The sequence below is a fragment of the Cynocephalus volans genome, chromosome 5 (genome assembly GCF_027409185.1).
Source record: "Cynocephalus volans isolate mCynVol1 chromosome 5, mCynVol1.pri, whole genome shotgun sequence".
Classification (NCBI taxonomy): domain Eukaryota; kingdom Metazoa; phylum Chordata; class Mammalia; order Dermoptera; family Cynocephalidae; genus Cynocephalus; species Cynocephalus volans.
The window spans coordinates 156,828,516-156,852,793 of record NC_084464.1 but is presented as its reverse complement, the minus strand read 5'-3'; the positions used below and the strand labels follow the sequence as shown (position 1 = coordinate 156,852,793).

The window sequence follows — 24,278 nt, the reverse complement described above, 5'->3', positions numbered from 1 at the left end:
GAAGGGTAAGATCTGGCAAAACAGAGGTAATGGTAATCTTGACAAGAGAAGTTTGGGAACAGCAATGTGGACAATTAATGTAATTTCTCTGGGCCTGCTTCCTCTGTAAAATGAGGAACCCAAACAGATCAGGTTTAGGGTCTCTTCGACTACCTCATTATACCACATGCTTTTTAAGCTGGAAAAACATTTTTTCAAAAAAAAAACAAAGTGAAAAAATGATCAGGGATAAGAAAAATTATAATAAAGGAGGCTATGCTACTTGGGAGTTTACTAGTCAAGCAAGTTGTGTGGTCATGAGAATACCTTTTTACATAAAAATTATTCAGGGTATTTATGCAAATTGTTAGAACAGCTAGTGGCCAGGATTCTTATTAGCAGACCCAAATTATATAAGCTATACTACAAAATAGTACCATGAGACTCTTCCTAGGTTATCGGCCTGTAAACATCCTTAAAAATTATTTCTGAACACACTGCATATCCAGACACAGTTGAATTGTCACCTGTTAGGTTGTCTGAGTCCTTAGTTGTCCATGTGCTCTCTCACCCACTCTGAAAGGTCCAGTCCCCCTTCCAGGGGTCAAAAAAGGAATGCTAAATATCAGGAATTTGCAAACTGAGTTCATGGAACTTTTTAAGATTCCATAAAATGTTTATTTCTCTGTAGTTATCTCACCCAGTGACAAGCTTATCCTAGTGTTATGTTTAAATATTTCAGACCCACAAAGAGGTAGAAAGGAGGCTATAAAGGACACCTGTGGACCACCACTCACCTTAATAAAGCATTACCAATGCAGCTGAAACCTCCCCGTAGCTCCTGTAATTAGCATCCTCTGTCCTCCAGATTTAGTCAGTCTTGAATTTTCACCCAAGTTAAGTGCTGAAAAACAACTAAAATCCGTTTTGCAACAGTACTCTTTATATTATTTCCCTATTGCCTATTGACTGTTCTTTTGAAATGACTGAGGTTAGAGATTATCATACTATTTGTGAACTTTTTTTTGAGATTAACCTGGCACCAGTGTAGAGATAGGCTCCCAGGTGACTTGATAGAAAGCCTACATATCAGGGGATGTGACTGTTCTTCATACAACGTTCTAGTCCTTGGCTCTGTTTCTAAGGGCACCATGAGGGCTGCCTCCCACCACCATTTTAGTATAACCTTGCCTGAAGAACTCCAAGCAAGTTACCAATAGCCTTTCACCAGGCTCATAAGTAGACATATGATTACCCTCTTCTAACTGAAGAGCTAAAACCCTGAAATAAGGAGTCATTCAAGGTCAGCAGCTAGACTAACAGAGAACAGGGAACAGTACCCAACACTCCTGGTTCCAGTGTTTCCTCACTTCCTTCCAAGGCATTGATTATCATATGTTAACAGAAACATGACTTTCAAATATAGGGAAGAGCGTCACAAAAGAAAGGGGAAGAGAGAGGCAAGGTAAATGATGTTGGTCAAGGTCCTGTTACTTCCTTGGTTAGTGATTCTCAAATATTGGTGTCAGAAACACCTGGCGGACTTTTTAAAGACATAGATTCCCAGGGGCCATCTGAGACTTACTGAGCCGTAATTCCTACAGAGGGGCTCCACGAGTGATTCTAATGCATACCCAAGCTTCAAGCAACTGGAGTTCAGTCTTCTGTGTATGTTGGAAGGGAGGGGTTTAGGTTCTAAAAGCAGGTGAAAATAAATTATCCTTGGAAAATCCCCTTAAAACACTTACGATACGGTATAAATGTGTTCATTTGGGGGGGGGGGACCCTGTATAATAACATACAAGTGTAATATGTAATGCTTACAGTAATGTAATACACATAATGAGGAATACATGCAAAATATGGTTTGTACTATTTTAATTTATGCAAGAAAGAGTATACGTGTAAGTTGAATCTGGGTCAGTTAAATGCTCACATTACAAGACTCAGTGAGCAAGAATCCCATGACATAAATATTATCATCTCCATTCTACAGATGACGAGATGAATGCTCAGGCAGGTTGACAGGCTTGTCCAAAGTAACCAGCCTGAAGGGTTGGCCCTGTTTGCTTCTGAAATCTGTCTTTTCCTTTTTACCACACCACCATAGGCTAGTTCAGTTTTCAGCATTCCCCTGAAGGATAAAGTTCAGAAACACTCCAGAAGGTCTTGAGCCATTGCTATTTCAAACATCCAATTTAGGAGACAATAAACTTTAAAGGAAGCAAGATAAAAACTAGATTAGAGGCCTTTCCTATCATCAGAGTTGGGAACCTAAATTGGCTAATGAGTTTCCAGGCAGTGATAAAGCGGGGGGAGGTAGGGTGTGTTAGGAAGAGTACTCCAATCTGAAACGTTATCATTATAGGTTATCTAAATATCTTCCATATCTTTCTACTGCATTTACCATTGTATCTTTATTTTAACAAGAAAGGAAATCAGCCTTTCAGAGAAAGCAGACTTGCCTGAACAGAGGACAAACTCTCAGAAAAGAGCTCCCCAGCTACCTGACCTCTGAAGTGCTCTGGGCCTGCAGCTGGGAGCTTACAGGTGCTGGGGGTTGCCCAAGCAGTTTGCCCTATGACAGGTCAAGCATCACCATGAGCCCAGCGCTGCGCTGAGCACATCGCATACTTCCTGCTTGCAGGTCTGTGTAGGAGGTGCTACTACTGTCTGCATTCTACAGATTGGGAAACTGAGTCTTAGTGAGTTAAACGGAACTTTTCCCAGTCACTGGTTATTCTCTGCACCAGGATAGAGTTGAGTGTTCTAGACATCTTACGTGTATTAACTTGTCTAACCCTCATGACAACCATACGAAACAGGTGCCATACATAATTATACCGTTTTCAGCTGAGAAAACTAAAGTAGGAAGGAATGAAATAATTCGTCCAGGTCACCCAGGAAGTTAGTGGTGAATCCAGGAAAGGAATTCAGGAGAAGCTCCGGTCTCAAGTTTAGCCAACACCACAATCACCTGGAGGGCCCGTTGATACAGATTGCTGGGCCCCAGCCCTAGTTTCTGAATCCCTAGGCTTGGGCAGCACCTGTGAATTTCCGCCTCTGCAAGTTCCCAGGTGAAGGTGATGTGGCAGGTCTGAGAACCAGACTTCGAGGACCACAACTCCAGAGCGATCTCTCAACACTGGGCAACAAACGCTACTGGCCACAAAGTGCATGTGTTTTGTGTGTTTTAAAAATTCCTCTTGAGAGCCGTGGCGCACTGGGGAGAGTGCGGCGCTAGGAGCACAGCAACGCTCCCGCAGCGGGTTCGGATCCTATGTAGGAATGGCCGGTGCACTCACTGGCTGGGTTGCCGGTCACGAAAAAGACAAAAAAGAAAAACGAAAAAGAAAAAATTCCTCTTGAGTACCACTTGCCATATACATATGTATATATATACAAAACAATTCCTGGAATTTCAGAGAAGGATCCCCATGGAGCTTTTTGCTAGTCAAATCAAACGAGGCCACAATGTGCTAGAGCAGGGCAGCGGCTGGGCCCGCCACGTGCGCCGAGAGTCTGCGGCCAGCCGGGCCGGATTCTCAGCACCGGGCCTCGGTCCCAGCCCAAGGACAACGCGGGCAGCCCCACCCCGAACGGCCCAGCAACTCCCCGGTGGCCGCCGCCCCTCCAGCTTTATGTGCATTTCCTCGATTTCCCTCTGTCCGGTGTGGCACAGTCTCGCCCCTCACACGTACGCTCAGGAGTAGAACTCAGTTCCGCAAAGTTCTCCAAGGGCGCGGCGCCGGCAGCGAGGCGGGAAAGGCGTTTAAGACGGACACTGGGGGGCGGGCCCATCCCCCCACCACCCCCGCCCCCGATTCTGCGGCCCTGGGGGCGCCCGGCGGGGCGTGGCCGGGGCTCCCTCCCTCGGGCGGGCCGCGGCCATCTTGCGCGGGGCGCACCTCGCGGGTCGGTGGGGGGCCGGAAAGGGGCGCGGCCCCGGGAGCCCGCCCCGCCGGGGCCTCTCGGGAGCGCACTGGGCGGACGCAGGGCGGCGGGAGCGCACGGTCCACCACAGGCGCCGCGGGTGAGCCGGGGATGCGGGCGGCGGGGCCGGCCGGCGAGGGGTCCCGGGGCCCCACCCGGCCCTGGGCGCGGCTGCCGCGCGCCTTCCCTCCTTGCGCTCTGTCCCCTCCCGAAGGACTCGCGGGGCCCGGGCTATGGGGGCGCGTCCCCGGCCCCCGACGCCCCCGGGCGGTGGCGATTTTTCAAAATGCCTCAGGTTTGACGGTGGCGGTCCCAGCCCTGGCGCGGCGGCTGCCACCCGAAGTGAAACTCGCGGCGCGCTCGGGGCTTCCTACCGCCCGAGAGGTGCCGGCGGCCCCGCCCCGCCCCGCCCGCGGGCGCCGCGCCGGGCTGGGCGGTGACTCACGCGCCCGCCCGTCCGGTTCTTAAGCAGCAGCGCGCGGCGGCGCCGGGGTCGGGCGCGGCGGCAGGAGCGGGCCGAGGGCTGCGCTGCGTGCTCAGGGCTGTCTCTGCCTTCAGGTCGCGAGAGCCGTCCCGCTGCTGCCGCAGAACCGTGAGTCCGGGCGCTGAGGAAACCCACCGGGAACCGAAGATGCCGAAACCAGTAAGTGGGCGCCCGGGCGTTCCTTCCGAGGGGGCTTCCTGCGCGAGGTGCTCGGCAGGTCTTTCTAGAACGGGGAGGGGAGGGGCCGGCTGCGGGGCGTCGGCTCCCCGCTCTGTGTTGTGGGGCGCTGAGAAAGCACGCTGGGGTGCTGTCCTCGCTGCAGTCGTGCTCTGTGTGGACCCCCTCCCAGGAGTGATGGTCTTTTCTGCGCGTTCGAGGCCCCCTTTCCACTGCTTCCGTCCGTTTTCAACGTGTGCGCCAAAGCAACGTTGAAGTTTCTTAACAAGTCCAAATCGCAGTGAGGTTCAGGAGGCTTCGGTCCCCATACACCTACTCTCGGGGTTCCTTAAAGCGTCCGCAACCAAGTGCACCCCAGATCTTCCCGTGGCACTTCGGAGGGCGTCTGGGAGGGGAGACGCTGTCTTTCGGAATGGGCAGCTTCGTTACGGTCCACTTCCACCAGGCGGGAGCAGAGGTGCCCTGCGAACCAGGGAATTTGCTGGTTGCAGCAGGATTCCGATCTTAAGAGAGTTTGCAGTGCACTTGAATTGCAGGCGAAGGCAGCCGGAGGAGTTCGATAGGAGGCTCCTTGGGCTCTCTGTCGCGCACTCCTGGTAAACTCAGTGCTGCTGTGCCTGCGCCTCTGTCCCCTCGAATCTGATTGTGTTGAGATTGCTGCCAGGCCTGGGGCTTGGTTGTGAGAACAACGCAGGTTCTTTGTGACCGGCATTTCTCAGAAACTTGTATTTCTTCTACCTGCTTTAACACTAGTGAACTGGTGACTAGACATTGGGGAGAGGGTTTAACATTTTTAAATTGAGTTTTGAATCACAATGGAGAAAATACCAGGAGTCATTAAAAATAGTTAAAGATACATATGGAATTTATTTCTAGTTTTTCAAACAAGTTGTTTCTGTAATGCTTGTGTTCTTTTTCTACGGTTAAATTTTATGTTCTCTAAAAGGAATTCTCTATTAGAAGTCTTATTTTACTGTTAGGTTAAGGAAATTATCTATTAATATGCTAATAGATTCAGAAGCCGATATAGTTTTTGTTACATTATCAATAGGATTCGTTCGTGATGCAGAATATCTTTTTCTACGTAAAATTTTTATTTTCAAGGTTACACGTGATACATGACACCCAGGCTTTACAATGCCCGTGTTATAAAATTGACTTAAAGACAGCCCCTTATACGCAGGGCACAGCTGAGGGAATGGTCAGGAGAGTACCATTCCTGGTGGGATTTTACTTCACTGAACAGCTGAGTTTGGCACCTTTCCTTTAAGACAGCACTCAGAAAAAAGTCCGTAAATCTGTCTCTAGTCGCTACTTTTTTCTTATTTCTCATAATGCACTGTAATTCTTTATTTTTTTGGTTCCTTTTTTTTTTTCGTTGTGGTAAAATATACATAACATACAATCTCACCATAACCATTTTTAGGTGCACGGTTTAGTGGCATTAAGTACCCTCACATCGTTATGCAACCATCCCACCATCCATCTCCAGAGCTTTATCGTCCCAAACTGACACTCAGTACCCATTAAAGTAACTCCCCATTGCCCCCTCCCCACAGCCCCTGGCAACCACCTTTCCACGTGGTCTCTGAATCTGACTACTCTAGGAGCCTCATATACGTAGAGGTGAAATCATGCAGTATTTGTCCTGTTGTGACTTTTTCGTTTCCCTTGGCATAATGTCTTCTAGGTTCATCTATGTTGTATATGTCAGAAAATCCTTCCTTTTTAAGGCTCTCTTTTATTTCTTATGGCAGGTGTTTTAATTTCACTTTGCTTTAAAGGTCTTTTATGATAGATCAGGACTTAAAAGGTGTTTCTGACATTTGAGAAAGTGAAGATAGTTGTTAAACTGTTAAGGAAGGATAGTAGCCATCACCTTGTATATTAGAGCTTCAGTAACTCTTAAGAGTAAGCTTTTGAAAGACTATGCTTTGTATAATATCTGTAGTTACAATTGTTAAACTTTTTTAGAAGTCAACTTTTAGGTGAGTCATACTCGCCTGGTATGCCATGAGAAACCCTCCCTGCCCCCTTTCAGGCAGGGGAGGGTCTTAGAAAGAAACAATAAACACACTTAAGCCTTTTCTTTGTGTGAATTATATTAGGGCCACCCTGGAGATCACTGAAAAGAGCTCATTAGCTGTACATATTTGGATATGGTACTTCCGAGGCTGTTATAGAGATTCCAGTTTGTTAGTTTTGTTTTGGTTTGGGGCTTTTGGGGGGTCTTTTTGCTGCCTCAGTAAATGTTAAAATGAAGTATTCACCAACAGCTCTACAGATGTGTCCTTTAAACAAGGGGTTATTGGTTCTAATCAGTCAAGCCCAAGCTAAGAATTTTTGTTAGGTGGCTTCCGTGGGATTTAATGTTTAACAACGGGATTAAGGGGAAAACACACCTAAAAGATCTGAATAATTGGGGTTTGGGGCTTCCACATGATCCATTTCAACTAATAACTCTTGAATTTGTCAGGCAAGTTACTTTTGATTGATTTGTCTAAACTGAGTCAGTGAGTGACTTCATTCATAAAATGGTATAAATGAAATATTTGTTTGCTGTGTTTTCTCTTAATACTGGTTTTCAAAGCACCACTCATTGAAAAGATTGTTTATTCATTCAGCAAGCAGGGTGAGCTGCACGGAGTTGCCACAGGTCTTGTCCTCCGGCAGCTTACAGTCTGGTACCCGAGCAAGACAGGCCAGAGCTGAAGTAGGAGCTAGAAAACTCACCACATGCCACCAGAGAGGGAAGAGCTTAGGTAAATAGTACACAGGAAGAAGTCGTGGTTTGGGGAAATGGGCGAACTATTGAGAAGTCACATTTCAGCTGCATCTTGCTTTTGAGGGCTGTGGGGAGGATTTGGGCAGCCTGCACTCCACGGGGAGGAACAGCTGCGGCCTCTTACCTAGTTTTGCTTTTCCCACAGCACCGTGGCTTCTGCTCAGACTGGTCCTTTCTGCTGTTGGGCCTTGTGGGTCCCTCTCATCTGGGGAGAGGTGTAGGGGTTGGTGTGCAGGTTCAGGAAGCAGCGCCTGTTCCTTTAAGTTAGGGCGACCTGTGGGTCTCCGTCCTCCCTCCCTCCCTCCCTCTCTCCCACCTTCACTTTCGTCACTGTGCTAGAAAGGAGGGGAGGCGTGGAGAGGCAGAAGGGAGCAGCGCTGCCAGCAAGCTCAGGAATGAAGAGGGCGCTGCACTTGAGGCCAGATCTCTTAAAGCTGTTAGGAGACCCTTAGAAGCAACTGCCTTTAAGTGGCATCTACAGATGCCTTAACTGTGCATTTCTAAAGCGTTGTTATAGAAGTTTCTAATATGAAAGTAGATTTCATAGGAAAACTGTGAGAATGCATTCAAAGTTCTACCTGTGCCAAAATTTTAAGATAACTTCTGAGCTTACTTTGACTCTTTGGGGATACATTGCCTTTTCCACTAAACATTTAATAGGGACGGGATTTACTGAATATACTGATACATTTTATATCACACACGCACCCCCACTGAAGAGCACACATGGGATCTATTTCCACCCCTCCTCCTCTACCATGTTGCAGATGTGAATTAGATGGCTAAGATTTTGCCATGTGGTGGTGAGAGTTGCCTGCTAGGATTAGTGATTTGTCCTAATCGCACTGCAGGGCACAACGAATCTGCCTGTGCGTTCATCTGTCAGTTTAGCTGACATGTACTGAGTTAATGTCTGAGTTGTTGAGTCTACCTAGTTGTAGACACAGAAATAGTCCCTGTCATCATGGATTTACAGTCTGATTCGGGGGATAGACAAGAATTATACAGTAAATATAGAAGTGCTGCTCTGGCAGGTGCCCCTGAAGAGGGGACATGAGGCTTGAGATTGTATGATGATGAGTGTGGTGGTGGTTGGGGAGGTCAGGAAAGGTGTCCCTGAGGAAGTGAGACTGCGCTGAGCAATGTAAGGAATGAAGGGGCATTAAGCGGGGGAGGTGTTGAAGGGAGCAAAGAACTCACCAGACAGCAGCAACAACCTGTGCAAAGGCTCAGTGGTGGAGGGAGTAGGATGGGTTTAGGATTCCACACGAAGACCAGTGTAGCTAGACAGGGAAATGGGTGTTGGCCATGCTTTGCAGGCCATACTCAGGCATTTCTGAGCTTAGCTCAAGATTTTGACTAGAAGGTGGCATGATCAGATTTGCCTTTTTGAAAAGTTGACCACAGCCTGTAATAGGACAATCAGGACAGGAGGTGGCAACTGTTGAAGTAGCCTGAATATGAGATGTGGATAACGTGGGGCACGGTGGTTGGTGGTGGAGGACGGAGAGAGAGAAGTGGGTGTATTTGGGAGCTCTTTTGGGGGTTAAAATTGGTAAGACTTGGTGCTGGATTGGATGTGCAGGGCGGGGGTGCAGTCGAGGCTGACTTCTGGTTTCTGGCTTGCAAAACTGGATGGGTGTTGGTCCCATCACAGAGATAAGGAGTCCTGGAAAAAGACCAGGTATGGGGGAAGGTTGAGGAGAGCCTGGCTTTGTAGATGTTGTTAATAAGTATGTGACTGATTAATGAAAGAAGTCTTTGCCTTCTTTCATTATTATAACCACTGCACCCTAAAATATATACAAATAGCAGACTAATTAACCTACAGTATTTCAAAATTCAAATAAAGAATCCAGTAGCTTCTTATGTTTCTCCCAAGTGTAATAGACACAATACATAGGTGAAGTTAAAAGGTAGGATTAGTTTAGTGCGGTGTTCTCAAATTTTGGTGTACACGATTATCTGGAGGCTGTTAATTCCTGGGTCCATCAAACTGCTAACGACTCCCCATCTGTAGGGCTAGGTGTGACCTGGGTACCTGTGCTTTAAATAAGTTCCCCAAGTGGTTCCGATGCACACCATAGTTTGCAAACTGCTGACTTAATAGGAAAAAGGCAGTTTTTATATGTTCCTTTCTCTTGGACCCCAGTCAGGAAGTCCTATGTGATTCCAGAGCATCTATTCAGGCGAGTCATGCAGATAGCTCGCCTCCCCATCCTAAAGTAAAAACAAATATTTACAATGTCTGATGTGACAATTGTTGCTGCATAGTCACCGCCTTCAAGTTCCAGCTTGAATGCCATGAGTGTATTGGTATGGCACCTGGGGTGGGAAAAAGGAGATAGTTGGTAGGTGTCCAACCTCAGAAAGACAGGGCCAGCTAAGATGTAGGGTAGTATCTCTCTGATTTGAACTTGTCTGCGGGGAGTTCAGTGGCAGAGCTTAACTTGGTAGTGACCAGTGGTCTTTCCTAGATATTCCCTATTAACATTCCTCTTCTCTTATTCCTTCCACACTGACCTCTTTTGTTAGTTATTGCCCTAAATAATAGTGTTGTGATTTCTAACAAAATTTTGAGTAATTTGTTAGTACTTACAGTTTAGGAAAGGAAATCAGTATTACTTAGTGAATTGTCATAATTCTTTTTCTGTTTGTGGTTTTTTGTTTTTGTTTTTGTTTTTTTTACTTAAACTTTTGTGTATCTTTGACAATTTGGAGATTAGGATGGTTCAAGATGCCTGCTTTCTTATAGTATTTAAGACATTTCAACTCTAATCTGAAGCAATAAAATTCAGCCTGCCTTCAAAACCAGTGAATGCATTTTGAATTATCTCTTATATTTTATTTCATTTCAGTAGTGACTACATTGGGACTCCCCAGCTGCTCCAGTTAGTTTTTAATTTAAGCAGTAAATGTGGTTTGCCACCACTAATTAAATATGGAACGTTTATTGAAGAGATCAGAAGGTTGCATTATTTTCCTTCTGCATGTTTACCATTCATACCTGTTGTCTTAAAGAATAAAGATCTTATTCTAGACTTCTGTAAATAGTTTCTCTAAAGAGCCAAACAAAACTATTGTGCTATAACGTGACTTGAGCTCTTTGACTAAAATAAAATGCTTAATATATAGTTAATGTACATTATTTTTCCAAATAAAATAAAAATGCAAAGAGCCATAAAAATAATTTCATAATTAATATCCTACTTACCTGCACTTGGGCAAGGCATTTAGCTTCTGTGGACCTCAGTTTTGTCATCTGTAGAATGGGAATAAAATAAGTATTTAAGTGAAAATGTCACATAAAAAAAACTGAGACAGAGCTTATATATGTGAAATCCAAAGAATTTATCTTCAGATGCTGTGATCTTTATGTGTTTTTTATGTGCTTTTTTCCCCAGGATATATTTTACAAACCTTTCAGGTGTAACCTGTTAGCTAAAACTTTGGGTTCCTATAAACCAGGTAAATGTTGTCCAAGGCCTTCCCAGGGCAACAGCAGTTTGTACTGTTGGGGTTATTTAGTCAAAGGGAGCCTCTCATGTCATCTTTCCATCCTCTGCATGTTCTAGTTGTCACAATTCCCTTATGGGTCACATGGCTTCCATCCCATGTATCAGAGCCTAGTATATGCCCCTATGTGCTCGGTGCTGGGACAGTAAACATGAGTAAGATTAGTTTTGCCTTTGAGGAGCTGTCAGTCGAGCAGGGGACGTGGATGTGTGAACACAGAAGCCGAGGGATACAGTGGGGTGGCAGAGGGCTAAGCAGGTGCAGTTAGAGGGTGCCCTGGGAGCCAGGGAGGGCTGGCTGGGGGGCACTGAGGGTTGGGGAGCCCTCCAGCACAGGGCAGCTTGGTCAGCTCTGTTTCCCTCTATTCTCCGGGCTCTTCTTGTGACCTGTAGATAAAGTGGTAATGCTGTTTCAAAGGAAGTGGAAAACTTCATAATCATTATCCTTTCAATCTATTTGAGAAAACAAACCTTAAAAAGTTTCTGACCTTGACCTCGCTTTATTGATACAAGTAAGAGAGGAATGGATATCACTGGAAAATCAAACTAACTAGTCCCTATATCAGATTTTGCTCATTTTTTTAAGTTGGAAGTCACTTTCTACAGCCTGTTTTCCATTTTTACCTGAGAGAAGACCAATTTAAAACTGCCTTTTGTCAACAGTTGTCTCATGAGATATTGTAAATAATTGTTTTTACTTTAGGAGGGGGTCAGCAAGCGGCCGATTCTGGCGATGGCCTGTTTTTGTGTGGTCTGCCAGCTAAGAATGGCTTTTACATTTTTGAAGGTTTGTTTTAAAAACAGCAGCAGCAACCATTATATGCAACAGACACCAAAAAGGCCCTCAAAGCCTAAAATATTTACTGTCCGGTCCTTTACAGAAAAAATTTGCCAACCCATGCTTCTAGAAAAAAGGTAATTATTGTTGAGCATTTTATGGCTAGGCTAATAATTGGGAGCAGATCCATCCCATTGGTCCCAATTTTTTGAAAAATTGTTCTCAAAGAACAGAGTCTGTTTTGTTAGCCAGTGTAAGGTGCGTCATAGGTTCTGAGCGTGGACAGCTGTGGTAAAAACTGTCACCAAGGGGCAAGCGTGGTTGGTGCTGAAGTAGTATTTAAACAAGGCTGGTGTTTTGGCGGTTGTTTCTGTAGAGGAAGTGGCAGTATCTTGTGTCACACTGGCTAAGCCATTGTATAATGACATATTTCTGACATATGCTAAAAGAAGGCAATTTGTAGATGATACTTGAGTGGGGAAGAGGATGTCATATAAATGAATTGCCTTTTTATCATTGATAATTTAAAGTTAACTTTTGACTTACTGCAGTGTGTATATGAATATCTGGCTGTGGATGGTTTTGTAATTCAGTTCCTAATTTAGCCCACCCTATCTATAATAGATCTCCACCCCTTGTCCCACCTTATTCTACTTCATAGAACTTATCTCTACCTGTAACAATGATAGGTACTTGTTTATTTGGTCTCTGTCTTTCCTGGCAACAGAGCGAGAAACAAGATGGTTTAGAAAGAATCGTCATTATCTGCTTCTAGAACAAACTTTAAATTCTTGCTTTATTGGTACATAAATACAGGGAAGGAGGATGACCAAGAAGGTAAATATACGTGCCTCTTAGTGGGTAATCTCGGACAAGTTTCTTCACCTCCCTCTGCTGCCTCATCTGTAAACAAGATCCTGCGTGCCTACCTGGGAGGGGGTGGGGGTAAAGCGACATCACCCGGGAAGAACCTGGCCTTGCGCGCCTGGCCCTGGTCACTGAGGGCCGAGTGGTTCCACTTGCAGCTACTAAATTCTAATCTGATTAAAAGCTTTGCTATCTCATGATGGTCATTCTTTTCCTCTCACTTGAACAGCCTCATGAAATAATGCAGTATACTTTGCTTTCTGTCCTTTTGCTGCCAGGATAAACACACCCACATCCCTCCATAAGATTCATTTGTTCAACAAATAGAGTACCTACTGTGTGCCTGGGGATACATTGAACAAAAAAAGCCATTTAAGGATTACTGCCCCTCTGGTTTCCCAGACCTGAGAGGGGGAAATGACTTGTCCACAGTGGAACCATGTCCCATGGAATGTGCATTTCAGCCTTAAATGCATGTTGCTCTGACCAACCTCAGTGGCCAAAGGTGCAGGTGGAACTAAATAAAATAGCCTTTCTGTTTGGAGACACCAAGGGGAGCTGTGTCTCCCTTGCTGGGCAAGACCTGCTTTCTAAAAGCTTCCATTGTAGTGGAGAAGACAGACAATCTCTAATATAATGTCAGGCAGTGCTACTATGTATTTGTATCCAGGCTTTGCCAAGAGGTAGAGTTACTTTTATTCTTTTACTCTTTGTTGGGTGAAGAGTTAAAACCGTTGGGCAAAGTGGCTTCTTTTTTGTTGTTTTTTAAAGGATGTCCAGTAAGGGCATCTCTCAACCCTTGGCTTGGTGTTGTGAGCATCGTGCTCAGCCATTGAGCCAACTGGCCATCTCTATGTAGGATCTGAACCTGTGGCCTTGGTGTTATCAGCACCGCACTCTCCTGAGTGAGCCCTGGTCCGGCCCCGGGCAAAGTGTCTTCTGAGTGGGCAGAGCATGATGTGTTTTTGTTGGTTTTTTGTTTTCCGGTAAATCACTCTTGGCGTTGGGCAGTGAGCCACTATGATCTTTCTCCAAAACTTGTTTTCAGGTAGGCTTGGTGATAGGCACGTCATCGTCTGCCACACCTGCTGAGCTTCTTCCATCATATTCTTCCATCATGTCTCAGGGGCCGTGGTTGAGGAAAGTTGCTTGTTTTGATAATATCTGCCTATTCACCATTGCTGCATCTATAGATTTCTTGTAAAACACGTCTTGGAGGGAGATCCAGCCTTGTCCCTTATTTATTTGTTTACATTTTTGGTGGCTGGCAGGTATGGGGATCGGAACCCTTGACCTTGGTGTTACCAGCACCACACTCTCCCAAGTGAGTTAACCAGCCAGACTTGTTCCTTATGTTTTTAAAGAGAAAATTGAATCATAGGTCACTTGGTAAAAGCTTAGAGCATAAATGTTAGACTGGACTCACTCTCTATGAAATATGTTATTGTATATATTGGTACAGTATTCTTGTTAAGATGTTTTGTTGCCTCAGTTAAATAATTTTTTAAGGGTGTTGTTTCTGGGATGTTGAAGTCTTTGCTTACATAAATCATTGCTGTTTGGGTGAGACTTAGGAAACTGGAGGTTTTAATAAGAACCTGGCCAAACAGGGCAATGTGAAATACAGTGTGATAACAAGGCTACAAAATACATTATGTGTTTGAACAAATCAACTGTAAGAAATATATTTTTGAAACAATGGGAGAAATTGAATATTGACTGAATTTTAAACATTCAGGAATTGTTTTTCATTATGTTGGATAGGATAGTGATATTGTAGTTATATCTATTTTAAAGTCCTTTAGAGGTACATACTGAAGTTTTTACAAGTGAAATGATATATGATGACCTTAAAATATGCTAGCAAAAAAATTCTTAATACTAGTAGAAAGAGTAGATGAAAGAAGGATGCTAGGAAGTTAATGGTGTTGAAGCCAGAAGAAGAGCACATGGGGCTCATTTTACGATTTATTCTGTCTGTTTTTGCAAATGTTTCCCATTTTCCATAATAGGAAGTTAGCTTCTTAAGAGCATGTTGTAGGGGTAGAAAGCAAGAAATGCTTCACTTTTGCTCATCATGAAATAGTCTTCTGGTGGGAAGAGCCCATCGAGAGGGGACCTCCCTGGTCCGGGGAGCCTGTCCCTCACATCCCCCATGTCCCCCACGTCCCCCACTGAGCCGTCATCACAGTGTCTTGGGAGAACTTGGTGTTCTGGATCAAAAGAGTAGCTGATTTGATCCTTCCCGGGCCATCTCGCCCTCCACACACGTTTTTAAGGAGGTCTGTAGTCAAAATTGCAGTTGACTTGGAAACACACAGAACTGTTTCCAGCTAGTTTCACTATTACTCAGTACTCCAGAGGTTTTTGGAGGGGTGCAGGAAGCGGGGAGTGCTGAGACCCAACTGGGAACAAGTCATTGTCTCAATAGCTACTTTCTCAGACTTGAAAATTGGAAATGAACATGATTAAATACAGGACATCTACTGAGTGGGATTTTATGCAGCCATTTTAAGAGATCAGTGTACACTCTGAGTACTGGGGCCGTGGGGGTGAGGGCCAGTGGTAGGGGGGTGGGGGAAGGAAACACAGCAGACCCTGAAGCTGGAGAGGGTGCCAGAGTTGTGAAGTGCTCCCAATCAGGTAATTACATATGTAATTATAATTCCATTCAGTATTTAACATACTTGATTGTGACAAAGTATAAATTGAAGAGTTCTTTTTTTTAACTTAGTAGAATTTCAGAAATACAGGGTGGTTTAAAAGTATAAGAAGTTTTACTGGAGTTTGCTTGTTCAAGACAATTTTGTAAGGTTGCTGCTTTAGTTTGGATTTTTAAAAAATAAAGCTGTTGGGGTCTTACACTCTATTTTTGATAAATGGCAAAGATAAAGACTTCTTAGGCAAATTCAAATCTTGTCTAGTCTAAGCTCCTTATAGAAGAAATATTCTGTAAGGTTGAAAAATATTACTGCTTGTGTGATTAACTAGAGGCAAAGGTCTATCTCTGAAATCACAAAAGATTCAATTATGGTTTGTTTTACATGCCCCCCTAAAACACAGATTAGCAAAGGAATTATGTTGTTTTAACATTTTCATTGTTTCCTAGGCTTCCCATAATTCCCCCAGATTGGAAAGGAAAATCTCTTCACAGACTTCTAAATTTACAAAGAAAGTAGTGCATTCTAATTAAAAACCATTGTAGCAGGTAACAGCCATCTTGGCCTTGCCCCTTACTTTTTGTCTTTTATAGGATCCTAAGCTTGTGTGTGTGATTAACTTCACATTTCCGGCAACTAAATTGGTGCTGAAGTACATGGGACACACCTAGTAAAACTGGAATCACATGTTACAGAATCAGGACTTTAAAAGTTTGTTAGATAAAGAGAAAGTGACCTTGAGTGAGAATTTGTTTTGTCTGCCTTGGGATGGAGAAGAGGAGGATATAGATTATTTGTGTTTCTAGAAAGTACAGTGTTTTTTGCAGGATATAATGTCCTTTGATTATTTCTTTCCCCTTTCCTGTGTAAAGTGGTGTCTTAAGAATTTTAGTTTAGTTCCTATGTTAAATTTATATACACAAAGTATGTCCCTTCCAGTGTTAGAAGAAGTTGGTTCACACACTCACAAAAAAAGAGGATCTTACGAATTAACAGTGAATAGGTATCAGGAGCATTATTTTCACAAGCCATTTGCAGGTCAGAAAATGCCCGCCGGGGTTGCTCTGCAGAGCATTTCATCGGCCAGGCCAGGCCTGTGGATGGCAGCGTCTTTCTGCCTTGCAGAAGCAGCGCCTCAGCCTGTGAACAGTGAGGACGACCCAGCACAAGCTGTCCCCAAATGGTTTTGAAGTGGAGAGAACTGATCCTCTTTTTCATGTGAATGCTCAGAAAGTTCCCTTCTAACTCTGAGGTTGCAATTTTCTGTGATTATAATGAGTACAAACAGGACTGGTTTGTCTGCTTTTCGTGTTTGTTAAGCAGCCTTGGTCTGACAGGAAGTGGGTATGGAGGCAGGAAATGGCTTGCTTTTAGAGGCAACGGGAGCTATTTAGAAGGGTTTGAGATTTTATTATATGTTCTTGAAATGATGGGATACATATTAGTTGATGTGAACTCTTTTTCTATGTATAAAATTTTACATAATTTTCACCCTGGAATTTGGAAATACAAACTTTTCAACTCAAAAGCTTAAGACCGTTGATTTATATTTAAAGATACAACTTCAGGATTAACACTTTAGAGCTATACAAATATAAATATTTTTGGCAGATGATTACCAGAAGTTGAGGAAGTTGCTTAAACCTGTTTCCTCAACCCTTAAGAAAAGGTCGTCAGATGAGGATTACCTTACACCTCTTACCAAGCAATCCCATTTGGAGTCACCCTACAATATAGTTACACCTCATCACCATTTTAATTCTTCTACTTACACATTTATATAACATAAAAATGTGTCATGATGTAGATACCTGAAACATAAGTTATTTGGAAATTCCCAGACCCGATTTCTATGTAATACTCTGCCTTGTTATTGTCTACTATAAAGAATTTAGCTTTTACGTTTTAAGCTTAGCCTAGTGGTGGTGGTGGAGGAGAGGTGGTAAGAACAGTTTAGAAAAGGAGGCGAGGGGTATGTAGTGTTAATTTTCATAATTAAAGTTACCCCAAAAGTTCCTTAAAGTGCTCCTGGCTCTGTAGAATGAGGTCAGTGCCTACTTTGCAGTGTCAGGGGGATCACAGAGCAAGAGACCCTTCCCCATTCCGCGCCTAGGACACTGGACACAGACTTGCTCCCCATGGGAGGGATATACAGTGCACCAGGATACTTCAAAAAGTTCATGGAATGATTCATATAATTTTTTAATTCTATTTTTCCACAAACTTTTGAAGTACCCTCATGTTCTTTTAATGCTTCAAACAAACAAAAAACCTAACCTGTCATAGTCAAGTATAGAAGTATACAGGTATTCCAGAACTAAATTATAAGGCATTTGTAAACATTTAGATGTGAATGGCAGTATCAGCAGAAATGCATCATTAAAAAAAAAATTCACAACAAAAACAGGTGGGATTTGGCTAACCTCCCTTTCTGCCAGACTTGCTGGCAATTAAAATTTGAAACAGGGACTGTATTCAAAGTCCTTGAATTTTTAATTCAAGTTAAAGTTTATACTCACATTTCCTAAAACTAAAGGACTGTCCTTAAACTGAACTGAGAAGCTTTAGTTACAGCTACTTGTTTTTTTTCTTCATGAAATTAGCCCTTTTGACATTGAACTCTGTAGTTATGACCTTGCTTTTCATTAGTAATTAGCACCTGGGTAAAACTAACCAAAGAATGCTTTTTTGCACCCATGTTAAGGATAGGGGATGGGGATTGTTTTAATCCAGAAGGTATTACATTGTGGTGGGTTAATGTAATTTCTTGATACATGCTACCTACAGGGAATTTAGTCATTCTATTAACTGTCAGCATCAATCCATATGTAGCCGAGCTTGAATTCTCCTGCTCGTTTACCTTTCTACTGTCACAAGGGATGGCAGTGTCTGCAACTCCATCATGAGCACCAAGAGCTCCGAGAGCCGCTAGCACCGGCCTGTTCTCAGGACTCTGCCACCTGGTGCATTTCTCCGTCTGTGAGTGACATGACCGCTCACCCGTGATTCCTAGGAAAGTTAGGGGAATAACAGAAGCACGGGCTAGCACTTTGACCTTGGTAGGGGTGCTGACTAATCAGAATTGTGACAGACCCTTGTCAGCTCTTAACACTTGATGATTTTATTATTCCTGTTACCTAGGCAATAAGAGACTAATATATATCCTAGCATTGTATAACTATATTAAAAATTTTATTAGAATATGAATTTTGCACATGTCCTACCCAAATGTCTTTGTTGGTTTGTTGTGCTACAGACAAAACAATGCAGAGAACATTTTATTGAATTGCTTGACAATTTTTGTTGTAACTAATTTCCACATATTTTTTTTACAAGATTTGTGGGGCTAGATAGCCAGCCTTTCTTTGGCATCTGAAAATTTTCCTAAGCCTATTAATAAAGCAGGTTTCTTTGCCTTACTCTCATGTTCTTCTTGACCTTGAAAGAGGAGGTGGTATAAAATGATGACTGGATATAACTTAAGATATGGGGAGCTTAATAGAAAGGAGTAGCGGTATTATACATCTGCATCCATTGGACGGCAGATTGGCCTCAGGGTAAATTTAGTAGTAAGATGTATTTATACCGTTATTTCCATCATCTGTAAAGGTCAGTGACAACAGTTGAAATCTGGTGTTAAGAGCTAGAGCTTAAATATGTCTCTGGAATTTCTTACTTCTAGCCCAGCCTTGCTTTGGGCACTCAGTGACATGGCTGCTGCGCTTGGTGGAAATGTTCAGAGGAGAGCCACTGCTTGCCAGCTCTCGATTGACAGCAGTGTCGATGCCTTTGCCAAGTGTGGTGTCAGGTTAATAGTGTAACTGATACATATGTATACATATATAGTTCATTTAATGAACAGTTATGCTTTGAGGACCGTGGTTCTATTTTATTTATCTTCTCCCTGTGTGATAATGTTTTGATATTTTGATAAATACCTTCAGCAACTTAGTGGTTCTTATTTTGGCCCTCTCTATCCTTGGAAGAACAGTGCACAATGTGGTTTCTGGACTGCTTTTCTGGAGTAGAAGTTGGATACTTATGTCTGCTTACTAGAAACCGTAACAATGTAAAATGTGGTCATTAGATTTTCTTTTGTAACCACTACCTCCATCTCTCTCTTTTTTAAATTTTTCAATATACAATGTAGTTGATTTTTGTGTCCCTTAACCAATTCCTCTTTCCCCCCCTCACTCTCCCCTCTCCCCATCATTAGTTTTTCAATTGCAACTACTTTTCTATAAAGAACAAAATTATGTAAACAATTGTTACTGGGAACAGCATGGCATGGTAAGACAGACATTCATTTTATACAATAGATGGAAACAAAGTTATCTTTTAAATATTAGCTGTTACTGTGACACCCTAAAAAGGGTTGGTGATGTGGAGGGAGAAAGGCTAAAAAATAATAATAATAAAAGACACACAAACAATCCACTTGCCTGTGGGGCTCTCTGGCTTTGCCTGCCTTGGCTGAATTCAAATATCTGCATTTCGGTGCTGGGCTGGTTAAGGTTTGCTAAGTTGATGGTAATGTTTTACAGAGGTTGGTTATTGGTTAGCCAGCATTTGCGTAAAATGACCACTGCATGTCAGAGCTAATGCTGTGATTTATTAAGCTGACGTATTGTTCTTAGGGACAGTGAGATAAGAAAGGGTGATCAGGATCCAGGGAAATTACTAAAATGTGGGTCCATTTGTTGTGACCCAGGATTTCATTCAAGAAAACCCATCCTCTAGTACTAGTGAATGGATGTTTGGTAAAGATGCTTTCACATGGTGGATTGTAAATTGTAGCAGTAAGTACATTAAGCTTGGCAGAAGGAGCTATGGCTTTTTGCATTTTTGCAGATAGGCTCTTTGCCCTAGCCCTGCAGCCCTGCATCACCGTGAGCTTGGGAAGACATTGTCCCAACTTGCTGAGTCAGAATCTCGGCCTGGGGCCTGGGAAACTGTCTTAACAAGTTCTACAGGTGATTCATTTGTATGTTCAAGTTTGAGCCCCCCAGGTTGAAAGGAGCACAGAGTAGCACACAAGGTGCAGCTGCCATAGTTTAACGATTACAGTCCTGCAGTGCGAAGGGGTGTGGGTCAGGCCGCCTCCTCTCACAGCAGACTTCATAGAACAGGTTTGGTGTTGCCACGTTTCCTTGAGCAGCAGCGATGAAGGGTGGGGTGGTGTTCATCCAAGACAGTCTGAAACATAAAGGAAGTGTGCAGTTAAGGGTAATCTGTTTTGGTGATTAAATCGAGTATGGGCTAGGCTGTGCTCAGCGTCACTGGAGTTAAGTGTGGAACAGCAGCTAAGTCCCCGCTCCAAGCCTGGGGGAGAGCCCTAGGGGAAGCCAGTTCTCACCTCTGCCATGAGCATGAGGGAGGCAGCAAGCTTCAGCGGGGAGTACCCTGGGAGTCCGGTATTCGGAATGTTGCTTCTGGGTTCAAAGCAGTTTGTTTGGCAGCTGGTACCTTCCTCCTGAGAACATAGAATATTTTCATTTGGAGCTTAGGTTTAGTTTTTTAAAAAATTACCTTCATTTTTCTTTCATGTTTGTTTCCTCCTAAAGATTTGTATTCTTACTAAATTGACCTTAGATAGTCTAGGCCGAATAATGTTTCAGCTGTCTCCCATTTGCAATCACTAAAGCAACGAACAGAGAGCACGTTAATGAAATACTCAACCCAAATATCCATCCACTGATGAATGGGTAGACAAAAGTGATATATCAATACAGTGGAATATTTTTTGGCAATAAAAAAGGAGTGAAGTGCTGACACATGCTACCAACATGGATGAAGCTTGGAAACATTGTGCCAAGTGAGAAGCCAGTCACAAAAGACCACATAGTAGTTAATTCTGTTTATGTAAAATGTCCTGAATAAGCAAATTCAGAGACAGAAAGTAGTATAGTGGTTGCCAGGAGTTGAGGGATTAGGAGTAATAGGGAATGACTTGCTAATGGGCCCAGAGTTTTTCAGGTGATGAAATATTCTAAAACTATATAGCAGTGTTGGTTGCATAACTGTGCATATACTAAAAAACATTGAATTGTACATTTCCAATGGATGTATTTAACGTAAATTTCATCAAAGCCATTATTTTTTTAAGAAAACAATATTTAATGATGCAACATGAAAATGAAAATACAGTATTGTCTCTATAATTATTCAATTGAGTGAACTGAAATAGCATTGGAAAACACTTTTGTAGTTCATCTATTATCGGTTGTGAGAATTTTTTCGTCATACACTCTTTGGTGGGAGAAAGTTTACTGTATCTACTTCCTATCAGAGCATTTCTAAGTATTTGAAAGGTCTTGTCCAAATATTTGAAAGCTGTTATAAGTTGCTGAAGTGGCACCTTGGGAAGAGGGCTGGAATGTTGGAAAATAGTGCTGACGTTTTACATGATATGGAAGGCCAAACTCTCAGTGTAATCTTGGTAGTGGTTGGATAGTTCTTCCCAGACTAATTTTTTAGTAAATGCAAATATGATAATTTAGGGATTAATCTATTATTGCTGAATTCACTGCCTGAAATTCAAATACTCCCGTGTGAATTTCTCTTTCTATTTTAAATCGTTTTCCTGATTGTTGAGTACATAAGAAAATCGCTGCAAACTTTTTCCTGTAGTGTTCTGGCTAGTAAAATTAAATCTGGTTTCTTTGTCTAAGAATATTCAAATGGTTGCTTGCCTGTAACGTGTGGAGGAATTTATGTTGGACTTTTCCCTCCTGTCTTTGGCTTTTCTTACAGTTTGAATTTATTCTGTAAAAAGTGTTGATTATAGAGGTAATCCTAAACCACAATAAAGCATTTCAGGAGGAAATGGGTGCTTCCTAAGGGGACAATTTCATAACTAGATTTATTTTCCAACATGAGGGAAAGAACTGGAAGATAATTTGACAGTCCAAAATTCAGCAATTATCCCTGGATTAGAAGTAAGATACAATATTTAATTGTCAACTCAGTATCTTTTTTTCATTCCTCAGACTCTCAGAAGACTTTTGATAGAATTAGACTGGAAAGACTCACAAATCATGTTTTCGAAAGTGTATACTGAAAAATGGTGGTTCTTTAGGATGCTCTGTGGAAAAAGCTCTATGGCCTGAGCTGTCTGGGAAGCATCATCCTGGGATTTGTTTGCTTTTTTTTTTTTTTTTTTCTTTTTTAAAAAAGGCTTTTGAGACACTCAAGCCTTTTAGCTAAATAAGGAAAAAAGGAAACAGAAAACCCTAACTTAACCACTCCATACTTATGTGACCTCAAAATCCTGTCACCATGCCCCCTCCCCCCATATATCCCCATCTTGTGTCTTTCCCTTTAAAGTTCAAATAATTTTCTAGAGAACTACACAGCCCCTGGCTTAGGATGGTGTCAGAAGCCACACAAGATGATTTTTAAGTTATAGGATGTTGGAGTTGGAAGATCCCTCAAAGATAAAATCATTTCCAGCTTTTTCATTTTACAAATGATGGGGGAAGGGGTGAGGAGCAGGAATTGGCAAGAATCCTGGGCCCCCACCCTGCTGCCAGGCCTGTCTGTGTTTACAGCTGCTCAGCTGCTTGAGGGAATGAGCAGAGGGGACCTGGGATTTATATGCTTTAATATGGTGAATTGTTAGTGAGTTCACTTAAAAAAAAAAAAAAAAAAAGAAAAAGAAAAAGATTGGGGTTTCACACCTCTAACGTCAGTTGCATTGGAGCAGTAAAACCTGTGCTGCCGTGTGTCTGCCTGGAAAGTTCAGTTCCCTTCTGGAAAAGTGAGAGCAGGTGCGAGAAAACAGTCAACTGACTGGCCTTTAATAGTTCTAGTGAGTTCTTTCTCCTAGTGGTCAGGCAGTGCTCGTTGGACATTCCATTTTTTCTGCATGCGTCCCCCCTAAGAGGAGGCCTTTCCCGCTGGGGGTCTCAGCTCCAGCTGTCGGATAACACTCACCTCAGCACACCTGGGCCTCTGGACTTGCCACCTAGCATTTGAGAGCTGGATAGGGCCTCAGGCTGTCAAGTTCACACTTTCTGCACATCAGGTGCCTGAGGCCCAGAGTCAGGAGTCATCTGCTTGGGTCCTCAGTAGGTTACAGCCTGTTCTCAACCCCAGGCCTTCTGGCTCCCAGTGATCCCCGCATTTGGCTTGTCTGAGTGACTTTCAGAAATACAGATTCCTGGCCTACACCAAAACTCCAGTGTTTGAAAAGCTTCTCTGGGGATCCTAATGATGTGTGTAGTTTGGACGCTTGTGGTATGTGGTGGCTGTTTGAGGCACACCCGTCCTCGTTAATTTGTAAGCCACTCAGGGGCAAGGAAGGTCTCACTGTCCTCTGAGCTGGGTATCTCCAGGCACTTGACTGGTGTCTGTAGATGAAGTGAGCTCTAAGGGTGTGTAAGGTTCTCTGGCAGGGCTCAAGCCTGTAGCCTGTGGCCAGGGAACGTTCGAGTAGAGCTATTAGGATTCAATGTGTGGTATGGTAAGTTTGAGTTGAGCTAACCCATGATAAGAACAGCAAACAGAATTTTTTAGAGTAGATTAAGCAAAGAGAGGGAAGAGACAGTATTACAATTAGACTTTCAATAACTTGATTAACTAAGGCAAAGATAGGTTTTTGTGTTGAATAAAATGCTTTAGGTTTATGTGTTAAATAATATGCTTTATTTAGTCAAGTGACCTGGTGCAAATACCTGAGAAACCCTAGACATTTTCCATTTAAAAAAAAAAAAAATGCTGAGTTTTGCTTAAAGTTTTATTGACCAGTTTTGTTCTTTTATTTATGTATATGTATATGTATATATATATGTATATATGTATATATATATGTATATATATACGTATATATATACGTATATATATATATACGTATATATATATACGTATTTATATACGTATATATATAAAAAATTAAGTTCATTTCTGGTCTTATAGGCATTTCTCTTTAAAAAAAAAAAAAATAGACCAGAAGCATATATTGATGTCTAGTAATGGATTAGAAACTTGCCTTTCCTACTGAAATGAAAACACTGCTCACCTATGGAGCTAGGCTACTATCTGGGGCAAAAAAGAGGAAAGATTTTCCTAAATATGGTCGGTGTGAAAAATACACATATAT

The 24,278-nt window shown here is 42.8% G+C and overlaps 1 protein-coding gene across 1 annotated transcript in view; it reads left to right on the top strand.

The window, feature by feature from the left end:
* Positions 1 to 3,917: 3,917 nt before the first annotated feature.
* The window catches only part of EZR (ezrin), a 48,985-nt gene continuing 28,624 nt past the window's right edge, over positions 3,918 to 24,278 (top strand). The window contains exons 1-2 of the mRNA XM_063096885.1: positions 3,918 to 4,012; positions 4,471 to 4,555. Of these exons, the coding sequence (XP_062952955.1) occupies positions 4,544 to 4,555 (12 nt within the window). The 5' untranslated portion in view covers positions 3,918 to 4,012; positions 4,471 to 4,543. The remainder of the gene's footprint in view (positions 4,013 to 4,470; positions 4,556 to 24,278) is intronic.